General features: G+C 43.7%; 2 protein-coding genes across 3 annotated transcripts in view; one reads left to right on the top strand and one right to left on the bottom strand.

The window, feature by feature from the left end:
- Nucleotides 1-837: 837 nt before the first annotated feature.
- LOC306841066 (butyrophilin subfamily 3 member A2-like) overlaps nt 838-16,763 on the top strand; it is a 74,497-nt gene continuing 58,571 nt past the window's right edge. Inside the window, exon 1 of the mRNA XM_079370712.1 lies at nt 838-877. The gene's annotated coding sequence lies outside the window, so the exon portion shown is untranslated. The remainder of the gene's footprint in view (nt 878-16,763) is intronic.
- On the bottom strand, nt 1,016-8,880 carry LOC306841074 (type-2 ice-structuring protein-like). Of its 2 annotated transcripts, none has more exons than XM_079370724.1 (7): nt 8,754-8,880; nt 8,597-8,681; nt 8,083-8,118; nt 7,710-7,882; nt 7,305-7,439; nt 6,669-6,777; nt 1,016-1,125 (listed from the first exon to the last, which is right to left on the bottom strand). In XM_079370724.1, the coding sequence occupies exons 2-7, from the start codon at nt 8,658-8,660 to the stop codon at nt 1,055-1,057; spliced, it is 588 nt and encodes a 195-aa protein (XP_079226850.1). In that variant the 5' UTR covers nt 8,661-8,681; nt 8,754-8,880; the 3' UTR covers nt 1,016-1,054. The 2 variants fall into 2 exon arrangements, with proteins under 2 accessions (XP_079226850.1, XP_079226849.1); XM_079370723.1 differs by lacking the exon at nt 1,016-1,125 and adding an exon at nt 6,271-6,566.

Below are 16,763 nucleotides of genomic sequence, written 5' to 3' on the forward strand. Positions count from 1 at the left end.
GCAGAAATTGTGAGGTTGGTTGCCGTGTGTGTGTGTGTGGATGCGTTTGTGTGTTATACTGCAGTAAGAGTGTTTAACTGTAGTCAGCTAACAGCTAAGACAGAACTCTGTCCCACTCTAACTCTGAACACCTGCTGCTCACTGATTGGTTGACATTCAGCTTTGATCTGCCAGAACATTCCATCAATGTATTTGAATGGGCTTACCACTGCTCGCAAAACCTCAAATATCTGGAGGTCAGTTAGAGTGAGAGTCCAATGTGTGTGTATGTGGTGCGTGACTGTCAAACAAATGCCTCCCCTGGGAGACTGAAACATTTTATTTTTTTGTGTTTTGTTTTATGAGTGAGAGGACACTCAGAGCTTTATTTTGATGTATTTAGTTTGTATATGTGAGCAACAATGACTTCAGGATGGCGATTTACAAATCTGTCTCCAAAACTGAAGTTTTTGGCAGTTACACTCTAGGATTTGAATTTTTGCCATCTACTTTGAATGGGGCAAATTTTGGCCAAATTTTTGTCATTTAAACTCGATTTGTGTCCAAACCGTGTGCCTGAGGTTTCCACAAAGTAATAACACACTTTTCGGGGACGAGCCGGTCGTTTTGATACTGCTGTCTTGTGTGTGTGGAGTAAACGCTGTGGTAGGAGTAGAGCGGCCAAATTTGAGGATATAATAAGGAGAATAAAAATATTTACAATAGTCATAGTGTGGTTTGACTTTCACGCAACCACCCTGATAATACACTCCTAGACTGTGGAGGGCAGCATTACACTCTACAGTGTACAGCCTGCCGGAATTCTAACAGAAGAAGATGAAGGACCCCAGGGTCATATCCTGTTTTTTTTAAAGGAGGGAAAGTTGCTCAAGCTCAGGTAAGCTTTCTCATTCTTTCATGAATTCCGAAATAATTCTGCAATCAGGTGTGTTTCAACCGTTACAGGTCGACTCTGTTCCACTTTAAATCTTTAAAAGTGTTCTACTTTAGACATCTTTATTCAGAGCGTTCAAGGTTCTTCATGCCTTTCGAGTCGGACCAGGACCAGAAATGTCTATCTCCTGTTTCTGACGCAGACGGAGGGACGACTCAGCCAACACTGGGCATCATCCCAGCATTTGCGACCTGAGAATAACAGAAACATAGAACATGAGAACATAGATAAGCATTACAAAGACTAAAACATGCATGAACTCAAGCTCCCTGAGAATGTGATTTATGACTTACAGCTAAAATCGTGGGTGGTGGCAGGGACGTGGGCGGGGACGGTAGCAGGGACGTGGGCGGGGGCGGTAGATGGGACGAGGGCGGGGGCGGTGGCAGGGGCGGGGGAAGGGACGGTTCCCCCTCTTCAGAACATCGAGCTCTCCTGGAGGACACACAGATGAGTCAACGACACCAAACACGTCATGATACAGAGCTTCTTAGAAACATGTCAGACCGAGGGCTGAGCCTGGTTGCTTCATACTTAATACATATAACCATGAAACACAGGGCCTGTTGTCAGGTAACACTATAGAAGAGGAATTAAATGTCTTCTCATGAATCATGTGGAGGTCATGCTCACCTGCTGGTGCGGCCTCAGGTTCCGGCTCTGCAGCAGCTCGAAATTTTGACACTTCAGTTATCGGCCTGAATAGTTCCTGACATCATCACGTGAATATGACCACGACATGTTACACGTGCAGGGCCGCGTCCGGGGGGGGGGGGGGGGCATTCTGTTAAGAATAAATAATTTAATCTTTACTTAATAAAATAAAGTAAATACTCGGGCACACAATGTGACTTGTGTAGAAAGCCCCCCAAACTACATGCCCCCCCTCCATAAGTCCGAGTCCCAGGGGGGCCAAAGTCTGGACGCGGCCCTGCCTCCATGTTTCATCCTCACCTTCAGCGCTGCTCAGAGCCATCATGGCACAGAGGAGAGCAGAGACAGCCAGGAGCTTCAACATGGTGACGTGGATGAGATGATGCTGAAGAGGAATCAACAGACGTGTCAGTGATGAAGAGTCTTTAAGACCGTTGAAAAGGTGCAGCAGATTTACCTTCTCGTCTTTCGTCTCAGCGTGGCTTCAAGCTGTCCGAGTGTGGAGACTTCACAGGAGCAGCAGCAGCTCTTAAATACCACTTCTTATCTCAGCATCTCCAAAAACAAGGACGTGAACCCAGGCTTACAACACTGACCTGTCAGACAAACGTCCCCTGACAACCTTGAGACTTTATTTCCTCCAGTTTTAGAAGTTAATACAAATCTTTGTGTGGGGTATGACAATAAGGAAAGGAACCACAGATTGACTCTGGACCTGGGCAGTCCATTGACGGACTAAAGCTTCCATACATGTGGTACACACCAACCACTGGGCCATCATGAGTCCTTTTCTTTCATTCCAATGATGCAGATATTGCAACGCTGTGACCTTGCCTCCAACTTGTTGCTTTCTTGGAGTTTTTTTGGGGCATCTTATAGTGACACGGTTATCAACAGACTACTTGTTTATCTGAACAGTTAGCGTGGGCTTAATATATCACAAGCGTTTTTCTGAAGTTAGTAGTTCCAGTGAGCAGCTCGACCAAACTCCGTCTTCACATGGCGCTGCTCTAACAGGAAGTCCCCCATATTGAGTCCATATTGTGTAGTCTATACGTTGTTCAACAGGGGTGCTGTACGTATAGTCGGACTCTGAATGGACCTACTGGCCTGGGGCCCCAAGCAGTAACCTGCGTTGCCTGTTGACAAGCAGCTCATGTGGCGTTTGAGCAGTAACAGCTTCGTCTTCATTGTTTGGTTCAATAGCCTCGTTTTCACACAGCAGTCCAGTACGGATCAGTACAGTTTGGTACGGTTTGGTTTGATTAAGCCTGATCCCGTTTGTGTTTCCACAGTCACCCGTGCCCTATTTGGTAGGCGGCGTGTAAGCCGGATGACGATAGTCGCTATGTAAATAGCGTCATATGATAGCAGCTAACAGCTAACCGCTAACTAATAAATTCAGCAAAGGAGAAAAACGCGACACAAACAAAACCATCGAAGAAGACATCTAGCAGGTCATCTCCTCTGTCACTGTCATGTGACTCTTTATTACAAGAACTCAATCCAGCTTTGTTTCAGAGAAGGCTGTGTGCGGCGAGTACAAATACACACGTAAACAATCAGCTGTGTTACAGTCAATGGTTTAAACACGGCAGAGTTTTGTTTGCCGACTGGAAGTGATGATTCTTTCAACCAATCAGCGGACAGCAGTTTTTAGCTCCACCTTTTTGGGTCGGCTCCACATTCTTGGCACCCCAATGGAAGGGTCCCAAAAAGTAGGACGGTACGGATCGGTTATTTGGGAATCTTTCCCGGGATTAGTCTATGGAAACACCACAATATGTGCACTGTACCGAGACAAACAAAGTGTTTTCCACCATGTTTTGCAGTTTAGAGTCTCTGTGAATCAGGTGAACTGTGAAGCATCTGGACTGAAAGTCAGGATTAAAAACTGGACTACCGTCCTTTGACCTTTGATGGATTTCAGAATCGAGGTGAAGCAGGGTAATGCTTTCTCTTGAGGATAAACGTTTGTCTTCACCATGATGTGGAGTAAAATAAAACGACATCTCTGATGAAATAACTCTCCAACTTCTCTGTTGGACTTGTTATCAGATGTTTGTACTTCTCCAAACACTTGTTGGCTCAGGACGTTGGTAAATGACAGAAATCTAAAAGTCACATTTGAATGATAATGATCCAACAGCAATTTATAGATGTCACAACTCTGCTGTGAGGCCATGATGAAGAAAGGTATCTAGTTAAAAAAACAAACTTTAAAAAATGACAAGACAACTCTTGAGACATTTGTCACACGTGTCTCCTGAGGGTAAAACACGACGAGAGAAACAAAAGACACTAAAGTGGTGAACAAAGCAACCGGGTCCTCTACACGACGCTATAATGAGAATATGTCTTTATTTCAATGCTTTGTCTTTTTCAACAGAATCACATTATGAACTCAAGAGTGGAATAAGGTATACTGGAATATTCCCCTAAAGAGAATGGACAACTAACATTTTTTAAAAGTGTGTTTCTTCAGGGTGACTTCATGGCTGTGAATCATCATCATAGTACTTCCATGTCTGGTTCTGATCCATGTCAGGGTCTGATCCATGTCAGGGTCTGACCCATGTCAGGGTCTGATCCATGTCAGGTTCTGATCCATGTCAGGGTCTGATCCATGTCAGGGTCTGATCCTTGTCAGGGTCTGATCCATGTCAGGGTTTGATCCATGTCAGGTTCTGATCCATGTCAGGGTCTGGTCTTTGTCAGGTTCTGATCCATGTCAGGGTCTGATCCATGTCAGGTTCCGATCCATGTCAGCTGCAGTGGTATCATTAGAAGATACAGAACCATTGAATCAGCACCTCTAAATCTGAGGCCATGGTTCTCGACCGGAAAAAAGTGGCTTGCCAGCTTCGGGTCGGTGGGAAGTTCTTGCCCCAGGTGGAGGAGTTTTAGTATCTCGGGGTCTTGTTCACAAGTGGGGGGAAGATGGAGTGTGAGATTGACAGACGGATCGGTGCGGCGTCTGCAGTCATGCGGTTGCTGTATCGGTCCGTCGTGGTGAAGAAGGAGCTAAGCCGAAAGGCGAAGCTCTCGATTTACCGGTCGATCTTCATTCCTACCCTCACCTATGGTCATGAGCTTTGGGTCATGACCAAAAGAACGAGATCTCGGATACAATCGGCCGAAATGGGTTTCCTCTAAGCACCCTTAGAGATAGGGGGAGGAGCTTGGTCACCAGGGAGGAGCTCGGAGAAGAGCCGTTACTCCTCCACATCGAGAGGAGTCAGTTGAGGTGGTTCGGGCATCTGGTCCGGATGCCCCCTGGACGCCTCCCTAGGGAGGTGTTCCGGGCATGTCCCTCCGGGAGGAGGCCTCAGGGTAGACCCAGGACACGCTGCAGAGACTATGTCTCTCGGCTGGCTTGGGAACACCTCGGGGTCCCACCGGAAGAGCTGTAGGAGGTGTCTGGGGTGAGGGAAGTCTGGGTGTCTCTGCTTAGACTGCTGCCCCCGCGACCCGGCCCCGGATAAGAGCCAGAAAATGGATGGATGGAAGAACCATTGAATCACTATAAACAGCTCCAGCAGCATGTGTAGTATGAAGATCAATCCCTGATGAAGGCATCATGCTGAGATGTGTCAGTGTAATAAAGTCATCATACTACAGGTGCTGCTGGAGTTGTTTGACCTCTTCAGGCCTTTCAATGCCTCTGCACAGAGTTAGTGAATGTAGTTTGTGCCAGATAATCCTCCTCTGCTTCTTCAAGGTGTGAACAGTTAAGTGTTTTAGACAGAGGCCTCAGGCTGGAGACTTAGAAACAAGGAAACAAGGTCATCTGTTTAAACAGATGAAAAGATGAGGGAGGCAACAGTGCTTCTGTCCAGTGCATCTTCACTCAGCAGAAAGAGGAAGAGACCAGACTCCAAAAGAGTCCATGACAGAAGCACAGTGCCACACTGCCTCCTGCTGGCAAAACTGAGATTTGTAGTTTGATTTCAATTGAAGCTTTGTGTCCAAGACAGAATGAACTGGCCCGTATGGCTCATATTCCAGGGTCCTTTAGAACGCCTAACATAAGACATACACAAAATATTCAGATGTCACAACAGTTCTGGAGAGGAGGGGCCGAGGCAGACGGCTCTCTCCAATGTTTTGAATCTGGACTGCAGTACCCATGTTAGACACCAGGTGTCACTGTTACACGATACTTCTTTTATTAACAAAGATTCCTCAAGTGATTTTTAAGTATGAAATAACAATTTTTATTACCATTTGAAAACCTCAGTGTTATTCTAAATGTGGCTCTTGAGTGTCCCAGACTTTTGTCCACACAGTCATATTTCTTCTAAAGCATTTTTTGATCAGGCATAAAAAGGGTTCTCTCTGTTCTAAGGACCCCAGGGTCATTTCCTGTTTTTTTAAAGGAGGGAAAGTTGCTCAAGCTCAGGTAAGCTTTCTCATTGTTTAGGAACTCTGAAATAATTCTGCAATCAGGTGTGTTTCAACCGTTACAGGTCGACTCTGTTCCACTTCACATCTTTAAAAGTGTTCTTCTTTAGACATCTTTATTTTGGTTAGCATTGAGAGAACTTTGAAAAATAAAAATGGCTACTCCTTCTCTGAAAGTTAAAAGCAACACATGTTGGGATGATGATTTCACAGATGACACAGATTTATTTTTTTAATGCTTGAAGCGTTTTTATTTTGCTTAAGGAAGAAAAGATGAATTCTAAAAAGAATGAAGTTGTGCTTAAAGCGTCCTTTCCATAACACATTCAGTCTGATCTTATTACGGGCACGAGGCCTCAGAGACCATCCAGCTCCTGCGTTCGTTACGTGTCGTTATCTTTCCTTAGCGTTACAACGATAGAGGAGAAACAGAGAGAGGATAAAGAGATTCAGAGCGTTCCAGGTTCTTCATGCCTTTCGAGTCGGACCAGGACCAGAAATGTCTATCTCCTGTTTCTGACGCAGACGGAGGGACGAAACAGCCAACACTGGCCATCATCCCAGCATTTGTGGCCTGTGAATAACAGAAACATAGACCATGAGAACATAGAAAAGCATTACAAAGACTAAAACATGCATGAACTCAAGCTCTCTGAGAATGTGATTTATGACTTACAGGTAAAGTTCATCTGCAGACAGTCCTGATTGCCAGCACTGTTTGGTTCCCCAGAGCACCACCGTTTGTAGTTGAAGCGGGTACCATCACTCCAGCGCCAATGTCCCTCCTAGAAAGGACAACACATTAGAAAAACATTGAAGCATGAACGCCGTCAACTGAATTAATCACTGTAGATACCAGAAAGATCCCAGGACGTTTTGTTCAATGGACCAGACATAAAGGTCAGATATTATCCACAATCATCCCTACATGTTCCTCTAACTCTAACATGTGTATCTAGTCTGTCTACAAACCCCCCCAATGATGAGAAAAGTCCATCCTCTTCGTCTTCTGCCTGCTCCACTTTTCAGAAAATGTGTGCTCAAACAGGCCGTTTGGAGATGTGCCCTTCATGACATCACAAAGGGCAGTAGCCCCTCCCCCAGGTGGGTGACCCTCCCACAGCTAGGTGTTTGTTCTGCCCTCTGAGTCTGCCTTCTCACCGTAAACAATAGGACATGGAGCCAGAAAGCAGCGAGTACACCCGAGCCCTTCCAGAGAGGGGGCGTGGTCAGACACAGCTCATTTACATATTTAAAGCTACAGAAACAGACATGATCAAATACAGGATATCTGTGTTGGTTAATTACTTACACAACGCGCATCAGTGCCTCCGATCCAAGTCACTGGCTCCCCATTGGCTCGCCGTTTAATCAGCGCTCTGATCTTACGATACTGGTGAGCCGAATGCACGGATGCCAGGTGTCCACCGAGGCGACGACAGTTTTGCTAAAATAAAGATAAATGGAAAAGTGTTGGTTCTGGTTCTGGACTTCCTGTATGACCAAATGTACAGGGACAGTCTCAAAGTCACTTTGTATGCTGCACGCCTCTTTATTTACTGATATCACAGTATAGTTTGTGAAACTTGCCTTTGGAGAGATCATCACATGTACATAATAAAAATATCAATAGTAAAAAGATTCATAGGAGGATTCTGAAGTTCCACAGAAGTTAATTCAAGCAGAGTTAACTGTGTTCTGCACGTTCATCTCGTACCTCGGCCTGCTGCCAAGTCATAGGCCGTGAAACGTAGAGGAAGTAGCGACAACCGATCTTAGTCCAAGGGGAGCGGCAGGGGGGGCGAGGACGAGGGCGGTAGCAGGGACGTGGGCGGGGGCGGTAGCAGGGGCGGGGGCGGCACCCCCTCCTCTTCTGAACGTCGAGCTCCCCTGGAGGACACACACAGATGAGTTAATGACACCAAACACGTCATGATACAGAGCTTCATAGAAACATGTCAGACCGAGGGCTGAGCCTGGTTGCTTCATACTTAATACATATAACCATGAAACACAGGGCCTGTTGTCAGGTAACACCATAGAAGAGGAATTAAATGTCTTCTCATGAATCATGTGGAGGTCATGCTCACCTGCTGGTGCGGCCTCAGGTTCCGGCTCTGCAGCAGCTGGAAAGTTTGACACTTCAGTTATCGGCCTGAATAGTTCCTGACATTATCACGTGAATATGACCACGACATGTTACACGTGCAGGGCCGTGTCCAGAGGGGCGGGGGGTGACATGGGCCCCCCCTTGAAGGCTGATTGGCCACCCCAAAATCCCAATCTCTGATTGGCTGTTTTCTTAATCAGAGACTTACATTCAAATCAACTATTCTGTTTGTTCTCTCATGTCAGCAGGAAGTTCTCTTTACGAGTTAAAGTCCTCACTTTGTTTTGTCAATGAATTCTGTTAAGAATAAATACTTTAATCTTTACATAATAAAATAAAGTAAATACTCGTGCACACTGTGTAACTTGTGTAGAAAGGGTGAAAAATGAAATGGTGTTCCTGAGCCCTCGAAACTACATGCCCCCCCTCCATAAGTCCGAGTCCCAGGGGGGCCAAAGTCTGGACGCGGCCCTGCCTCCATGTTTCATCCTCACCTTCAGCGCTGCTCAGAGCCATCATGGCACAGAGGAGAGCAGAGACAGCCAGGAGCTTCAACATGGTGACGTGGATGAGATGATGCTGAAGAGGAATCAACAGACGTGTCAGTAATGAAGAGTCTTTAAGACCGTTGAAAAGGTGCAGCAGATTTACCTTCTCGTCTTCCGTCTCAGCGTGGCTTCAAGCTGTCCGAGTGTGGATACTTCACAGGAGCAGCAGCAGCTCTTAAATACCACTTCTTATCTCAGCATCTCCAAAAACAAGGAAGTGAACCCAGGCTTACAACACTGACCTGTCAGACAAACGTCTCCTGACAACCATGAGACTTTATTTCCTCCAGTTTTATAAGTTAATACAAATCTTTGTGTGGGGTATGACAATAAGGAAAGGAACCACAGATTGACTCTGGACCTGGGGTACAGGCGTACTGTACGTATGGTCGGACTCTGAAGGGACCTACTGGCCTGGGGCCCCAAGCAGTCACCTGCGTTGCCTGTTGACAAGCAGCTCATGTGGCGTTTGAGCAGTAACAGCTTCGTCTTCATTGTTTGGTTCAATAGCCTCGTTTTCACACAGCAGTCCAGTACGGATCACTACAGTTTGGTACGGTTTGGTACGATTAAGCCTGATCCCGTTTGTGTTTCCGAAGCCACCCGTGCCCTATTTGGTAGGCGGCGTGTAAGCCGGATGACGATAGTCGCTATGTAAATAGCGTCATATGATAGCAGCTAACTGCTAAACGCTAACTAATAAATTCAACAAAGGAGAAAAACGCAACATAAACAAAACCAACGCTGGACACATCCAGCAGTTCATCTCCTCTGTCACTGTCATGTGACTCTTTATTACAAGAACTCAATCCAGCTTTGTTTCAGAGAAGGCTGTGTGCGGTGAGTACAAATACACACGTAAACAATCAGCTGTGTTACAGTCAATGGTTTAAACACGGCAGAGTTTTGTTTGCCGACGTAAAACGGGAAGTGACGATTTTTTCAACCAATCAGCGGACTGCAGTTTTTAGCTCCACCTTTTCGGGTCGGCTCCACATTCTTGGCACCCCAACAGAAGGGTCCCAAAAAGTGGGACCGTATGGATCGGTTATTTAGGAATCTTTCCCGGGATTAGTCTATGGAGACACCACAAAATGTGCACTGTACCGAGACAAACAAAGTCTTTTCCACCATGTTTTGCAGTTTAGAGTCTCTGTGAATCAGGTGAACTGTGAAGCATCTGGACTGAAAGTCTGGATTAAAAACTGGACTACCGTCCTTTGACCTTTGATGGATTTCAGAATCGAGGTGAAGCAGGGTAATGCTTTCTCTTGAGGATAAATGTTTGTCTTCACCATGTTGTGGAGTAAAATAAAACGACATCTCTGATGAAACAACTCTCCAACTTCTCTGTTGGACTTGTTATCAGATGTTTGTACTTCTCCAAACACGTGTTGGCTCAGGACGTTGGTAAATGACAGAAATCTAAAAGTCACATTTGAATGATAATGATCTAACAGCAATGTATAGATGTCACAACTCTGCTGTGAGGCTGTGAGGCAAATCCTACCTCCATGGTGAAATACTCACAAGTGCCCTTGTCTGTCGATTGTCTGTCGTTCATTATTTGTTGTCCCAAATGTCTTTAGTTAGGTTATTTGTTTTATAGTATTTTTTTTTATTGCTACTTTTCTTAGTGCTCTTTTTATGCACTGCAGGTTTGCACTGGGGGTTGGGGGGATTGCAATTTCATCTGTGCTGTATGTATGTCAGGGTCTGATCCATGTCCTGGTCTGATCCATGTCAGGGTCTTGTCCATGTCAGGGTCTGATACATATCAGGGTCTGATCCATGTCATGGTCGGTTCCATGTCTGGGTATATCCATGTCAGGGTCTGGTCCATGTCAGGGTTTGATCCATCTCCGGGTTTGATCCATCTCCGGGTTTGATCCATCTCCGGGTCTGATCCTTGTCAGGGTCTGGTCCATGTCAGGTTCTGATCCATGTCAGGGTCTGATCCATGTCAGGGTCTGATCCATGTCAGGGTCTGGTCCATGTCAGGGTCTGATCCATGTCAGTGTCTGGTCCATGTCAGGGTCTGGTCCATGTCAGGGTCTGGTCCATGTCAGGGTCTGATCCATGTCAATGTCTGGTCCATGTCAGGGTCTGGTCCATGTCAGGGTCTGGTCCATGTCAGGTTCTGGTCTGATCCATGTCAGGGTCTGGTCCATGTCAGGGTCTGGTCCATGTCAGGGTCTGATCCATGTCAATGTCTGGTCCATGTCAGGGTCTGGTCCATGTCAGGTTCTGATCCATGTCAAGGTCTGATCCATGTCAGGGTCTGGTCCATGTCAGGGTCTGATCCATGTCAGGGTCTGGTCTTTGTCAGGGTCTGATCCTTGTCAGGGTCTGATCCATGTCAGCTGCAGTGGTATCATTAGAAGATACAGAACCATTGAATCACTATAAACAGCTCCAGCAGCATGTGTAGTATGTAGTATGTGTAGTAGAGAGAGAGAGAGAGAGAGAGAGAGAGAGAGAGAGAGAGAGAGAGAGAGAGAGAGAGAGAGAGACATAGAACCCGATTACACAGCCTGTGCAAATGCAGCACTATGTCTTTATTGTTTATTCCTGATGCAGCCCAGTGCTCACGTTGTTATAGAAAATACAGTGTATGGTGCAGAATGCTCATGATGTGAGTTCACAGCGCACGTCCACTGAACGTTATCCACACAAACATGCACAACAGCACACACACTCCACAGTTTAATGCGTGCTTTTGCACATATATTAGGCTACTACAAAAAGTTTAACATTTTAATGGGATAGAGGACCGACAGACGTAAAGCTTGTGTTTCGGTTTGTTTCCAAACTGCGCGTTCCGTCTTTCCCCACTGCGCACACACACACACACACACACACACACACACGCACACGCACACGCACACGCACACGCACACACACACAGGCACACGCTCTCTTGCAACAGAGTTGGATTTATAATAAATCGTATGACTACATATATTAATACAGACTGTCCGGTGTCTATTACGCGCAAACTAGAGAATATAACAGAGGATTCCAGCAGATCAAATCATTAAATGCTTGTCTGCTGATAGAATATTAGGCCTTTTTCTGCTTATAATCAAAGTGTTTTAATCCAATTGTTTGAGATTTTAGTTCAGAGGTTAAAGGTATTCTGTGAAGAGGGCTTGCAGAAGTGAGTGCACATTCCAACATGTGTTTTGATGTTGCCCTTTAAACTGAATCACTCACCACCAAATCAAACATAGGTTTAGTTTAAGGCCCTGAATAGTTAATAGTGACTCACCCACATTGATAGGTTCAGTGGACCTTGATAGTTAATCACTCAAATGGTTTGTTGCTTAAAAGGAAATGATGACTAGACTAGATGTCTTCTTGTGATAAGAAACAGGCCAGGTAGGATGTGTCTTCCCCTAAAGAAGGACAAAGGATTCGGGAGTATGATGCACCAATGAGAGAAGAGGAACGGGACACGTAGTGTTGAACCCAGAGACTCTGTAACTTCTATTCTTGATTCATCAGGTTCATAAACTCTGTTAACCTGAAAGAGACGCCTCCAGTCATTCCTCTCATCCCATCAAAAGAACGCGCAGAGAGATTTGAGGTAATTATTTAGAGGAGTCAGATTTCTATTTACAACATTTAGGATAAGGATTAAATAGGAACTTTTATCCTTCACTTGGTGACCCCGACGATGGGGGATGAGGTTTGACGGAGGACGTAAGTATTGATTAATTTATGAAAATGTTTTGAAATGTTTCATTCAAATGTATCAATTTCTTAAGGTAGTAGAACAACTGCATTGAAGTCTATCGTACAACGTCCAGACCTATCCAGACATCGAGAGGATTCACAAAAACCAAAGGTGAACACAAACCTTTTCCATAAAATTGTGCACATTGGAAAATCTAAACTATCGTTGTCTGGTTTGGGTATAGACGGTGTTAATGTCTAAATTTAGAAAATTGAATCAAGAATACAAGTAAGCGATCGAACAGAAGGCCGTACGAAGAGAAGTCAGGGGCGAGAGACTGGCTGTGAACCCAGGGGCGAGAGACTGGTTAGAAAGCCAGGGGCGAGAGACTGGCTGGGATAAATGTTGGGCTGGGTCTTTTCTTTTGACGCTGGATGACAATGTAAAGAAGGCAACAGGTTGATCGCTGGTCATTTCAGTTGACAGAGAACTGTGTGTGGGATCATTGGGGAGGTGGTGAACCAGCAGAAGTGTATTAAAACTGTTTGTGAGTCTGGGATAGAACCCCCAGTGACTGGCCGCAGTTGTCATTAGGACTGCTGTAGAAGCTTGCCAGTTAGGACTCCAAATAGGGCATTGCGTCTATACACTTTCTGCTGTTCACGTGTATATAGTGTTTTCTGTTGTGTGTTAATTTGAACTTAAGTTCTGCTCCTTAAGTACAAATATTTAGAAATATATATATATTTTTGTCTCCTTTCTCTTTTCTCTCACTGGTTCAGAGAGTGGAAAGGGGAAAGGTAGGGTTTTTTTTCTTCTACCCTGTTACCGGTATTTTGAGCAACACCTCTAGCTCTACCTGGTAAACCTGTGAGTAGATGTGTGTGTGTGCTGTTGATTTCTGTTGATGTGTGTTTGTGTGCTGTGTGGTAAATCATGTGTATGAAGGCCTGTGTAATTATTTTGTTTGAGTGTGATTGATAAATAGAATTTTAGTGTTATTAAATAGGCAATCATAATGGAACATTTCCTGAAGGAGAGACAATCTTTTAAAATTCTTCTGAAAGATTTAAAATAGATGAACTATACATTTGCATAGTTAAGAGGAGGAGTTCCTTTTTAACTGTTAAAAGATTCATTTTGGGTTTTGGCTTTTGATTGGAAGAGTGGGGCTCTGGTCTGTGTGCTTGTTGGCTCTGTGCACTGGGTTGATCAGTATCTTTAAAGGAGAGATAGGGTGTTTTACAGGAGAGAAGACGGCCCCATCCTTTCTTAGCCCATTCAGTATCACCCCACAGTCCTCACTGTTGTTACTTTGTTTTTATGTAGTTAAATGTGTTCATGTTTTATCGTGTTTTCTTGTTGTTATATAGACATATTATACAGCTAAATTTAAGCATTGATTAATTCAAGGAGCGTAGGAATGAGGTAGCTGTCGTAGATCACTAGTATTTATTTGCATGCATTGATTATGCAAACAACTCTTCTTGAAGAGCTGCACCTCTTCAAGATGCAGCTTAAAGAGGCAGAGGCTACTTGATGATGCAACCAAATACGCTCCGGTGTTTCATCTAGAGCAACCATATGTACAGCAGCCATATCACTCTTATGGGAGGAGTACAGGGTACAATTTCAATCTGTACAGGCGTGGTTACAGGGGATATGGTGGACTTGGCTGGGTTGGGTTTGCTCCAGGTTCACAGAATCAAGGATGTTTTTATTGTGGGACACTCGACCACTGGGCCAGACACCGCCCAGGACAGTGGGCTGCTCCGGCCCTCCCTCACAGGGCCCTCTGAAGCAGCATGGTTCTTATCAGTACCGGCCTCCTAATGGACCAGGAGCCACCCAGGTGTGACAGCAGCCTGGTTAAATGTCAAGGGTCATCCAGAGTGCTTTAAGGGAGAGGGTTTGGCAGAGCCCCTCCTCACAATGACTGTTGAATTCATGCAGCTCTATGGTTGACACAGGACTGTTACTCCACTCTCACTGGTGATGTTTCACAACCTTCAATCTTCATCGCAATGTGTTCCAGTAGTGGAGTTCACGAGTACACCAACGACCATTTCCAGAGACACTTGAAAAAAGGGGACATTCTTGCTTTTTACAACTTTTTGGAAACCTTGGTTGCAGTCCATCCAGCCTTTAGTCCCTCCAAAAGACCTGTACCATGTCACTTTAAATTACATTCGTACTCCCAACTTTGTGTATCATGATCCTTTTGAAGCATGTTGTTAAATATCACTGGTGTATTACCTCTCTCTGTATTCTTATGGGCCTAGAGGGTGTTGTTGTAGCTGCTGTTCATTTGACCTCTAACAGATAGAATGGTTTTAATTCTTGGATTATTTTACTCCATTCTTCTTAGATGTTTCTGAAAAAGGGGGTGTTGTTAATGCGGCCCTTTTTCAGAAAAAAGGGGGATATAGACGGGTATTGATGCATAATAATATATGTAGTGGCTGTTGTAAAAGCTCTTGTAAAGACAACACATAGTGTGACTTCCCTCATCTTATCTAAAGCATTCACCGTGACAACTCTCAGACAAACAAAGTTGTAAATAGTTTTGTTCCATCCACACATTATTTACACTGCAGAAACATCAACATAGCTGACTAAATGAACCTTAACTTCTTATATCTGTGAAGAACAAGTCCAGAAATATGTAAAACTAAAGGCTAATTTGTCAAATGTGTATATTGCTCATTTAGAGGTGAGAATGTTTTTTACAGATGTCTGTTGTTTTAGACATCCAGAGAAACTGTACCACTTATCTCTGAGTAAACTGAAGAAGTAGAAGATTCCCTTCATCACAAAAAGTAAAAGTACTAGATATAGCATTGAAAGCAGCAAAAGGTGACATAGATAGACACTTTAATGATCCTGAAGGAAGAATTTAAAGGTAATAGTGAAAGAAGGTGACAGAAAGTAAAAGTGGTTCAGATGAACCTGTTGGTAGATGTGAGGAAGCGAATGTGAGGATGCAGTTAGAAGGAGGTTTGGAGATTTAATGTCTATTTTGTTTTTGTTTTTGTTAATGGGGTACAAAAGAATATGTTTTCAGGAGACATCTCTGTAAACGTTTTCCTTCAATGAATAACAAAACATTTGAGTGCATGTTTAGACTGACTTTGAGTATTTTAGTAAAATATTAATAAATAATATTTGTAAGAATACTTTAGTTCTTTTTATACCTCTGACTGAGGGTCATTTGAGATTGAAATGGCCTGTGGAGATGGTGTGAAAGACTGATGGTAGCATACTAAGATCTGCTGGTCTGATCACTTCTCTCAAGATATATTTATATATATATATATATATTATTTTTTTTTATATATATATATATATATATATATATTATTTTTTTTTTTTTGGTGTTTTTTAACTTTAAGCCACACGTAACTTTACGTTGTTTTTTGTAAGTACTTTCACTCATTATTCCTGTAATATGTTCATGTTCAGCGATAGTGGGTCTAAGGGGGACGCCCCTGGATCTCACCAGACTGGAATATGGATTTTATTATGGGGCTCTAATTGTACTCGTAGCATCTCTTTCTATATGTACAAAATAATAATAATAATAATAATAAATTAATCTAAATTTTTTGTTCAATGATTATTATTGACATGTTTAAGAATGGATCAGGACAGTTTTGTTTTGTATTTTTTCTCTTTTTGTTCTTCTCTTCTAAGGACCCCAGCGTCATTCCCTGTTTTTTTAAAAGGAAGGAAAGTTGCTCAAGCTCAGGTAAGCTTTCTCATTTTTTCAAGAACTCTGAAATAATTCTGCAATCAGGTGTGTTTCAACCATTAAAAGTCGACTCTGTTACACTTTACGTCTTTAAAAGTGTTCTACTTTAGACATCTTTATTTTGGTTAGCATTGAGAGAACTTTGAAAAATAAAAATGGCTACTCCTTCTTTGAAAGCTAAAAGCAGCACATGTTGGGATGATGATTTCACAGATGACACAGATTTATTTTTTTAATGCTTGAAGCGTTTTTATTTTGCTTAAGGAAGAAAAGATTAATTTTAAAAAGAATGAAGTTGTGCTTAAAGCGTCCTTTCCATTACACATTCAGTCTGATCTTATTACGGGCACGAGGCCTCAGAGACCATCCAGCTCCTGCGTTCGTTACGTGTCGTTATCTTTCCTTAGCGTTACAGCGATAGAGGAGAAACAGAGAGAGAATAAAGAGATTAAGAGCGTTCCAGGTTCTTCATGCCTTTCGAGTCGGACCAGGACCAGAAATGTCTATCTCCTGTTTCTGACGCAGACGGAGGGACGACTCAGCCAGCACTGGCCATCATCCCAGCATTTGCGACCTGAGAATAACAGAAACATAGAACATGAGAACATAGATAAGCATTACAAAGACTAAAACATGCATGAACTCAAGATCTCTGAGAATGTGATTTATGACTTACAGCTAAA

This window comes from Symphodus melops (assembly GCF_947650265.1).
Source record: "Symphodus melops genome assembly, chromosome: 20".
Classification (NCBI taxonomy): Eukaryota; Metazoa; Chordata; class Actinopteri; order Labriformes; family Labridae; genus Symphodus; species Symphodus melops.

Bases quoted from the DNA above. Each gene is read 5' to 3' on its own strand.
- LOC306841074 (XM_079370724.1), bottom strand. From the start codon at position 8,660: ATGTTGAAGCTCCTGGCTGTCTCTGCTCTCCTCTGTGCCATGATGGCT. The intron at 7,883-8,082 runs GTGAGCATGACC...TGTGTCCTCCAG, and splicing joins ACCTGAGGCCGCACCAGCAG to GGGAGCTCGACGTTCAGAAG. The intron at 1,126-6,668 runs GTAAGTCATAAA...TGTTATTCTCAG, and splicing joins TCTGCAGATGAACTTTACCT to GTCGCAAATGCTGGGATGAT.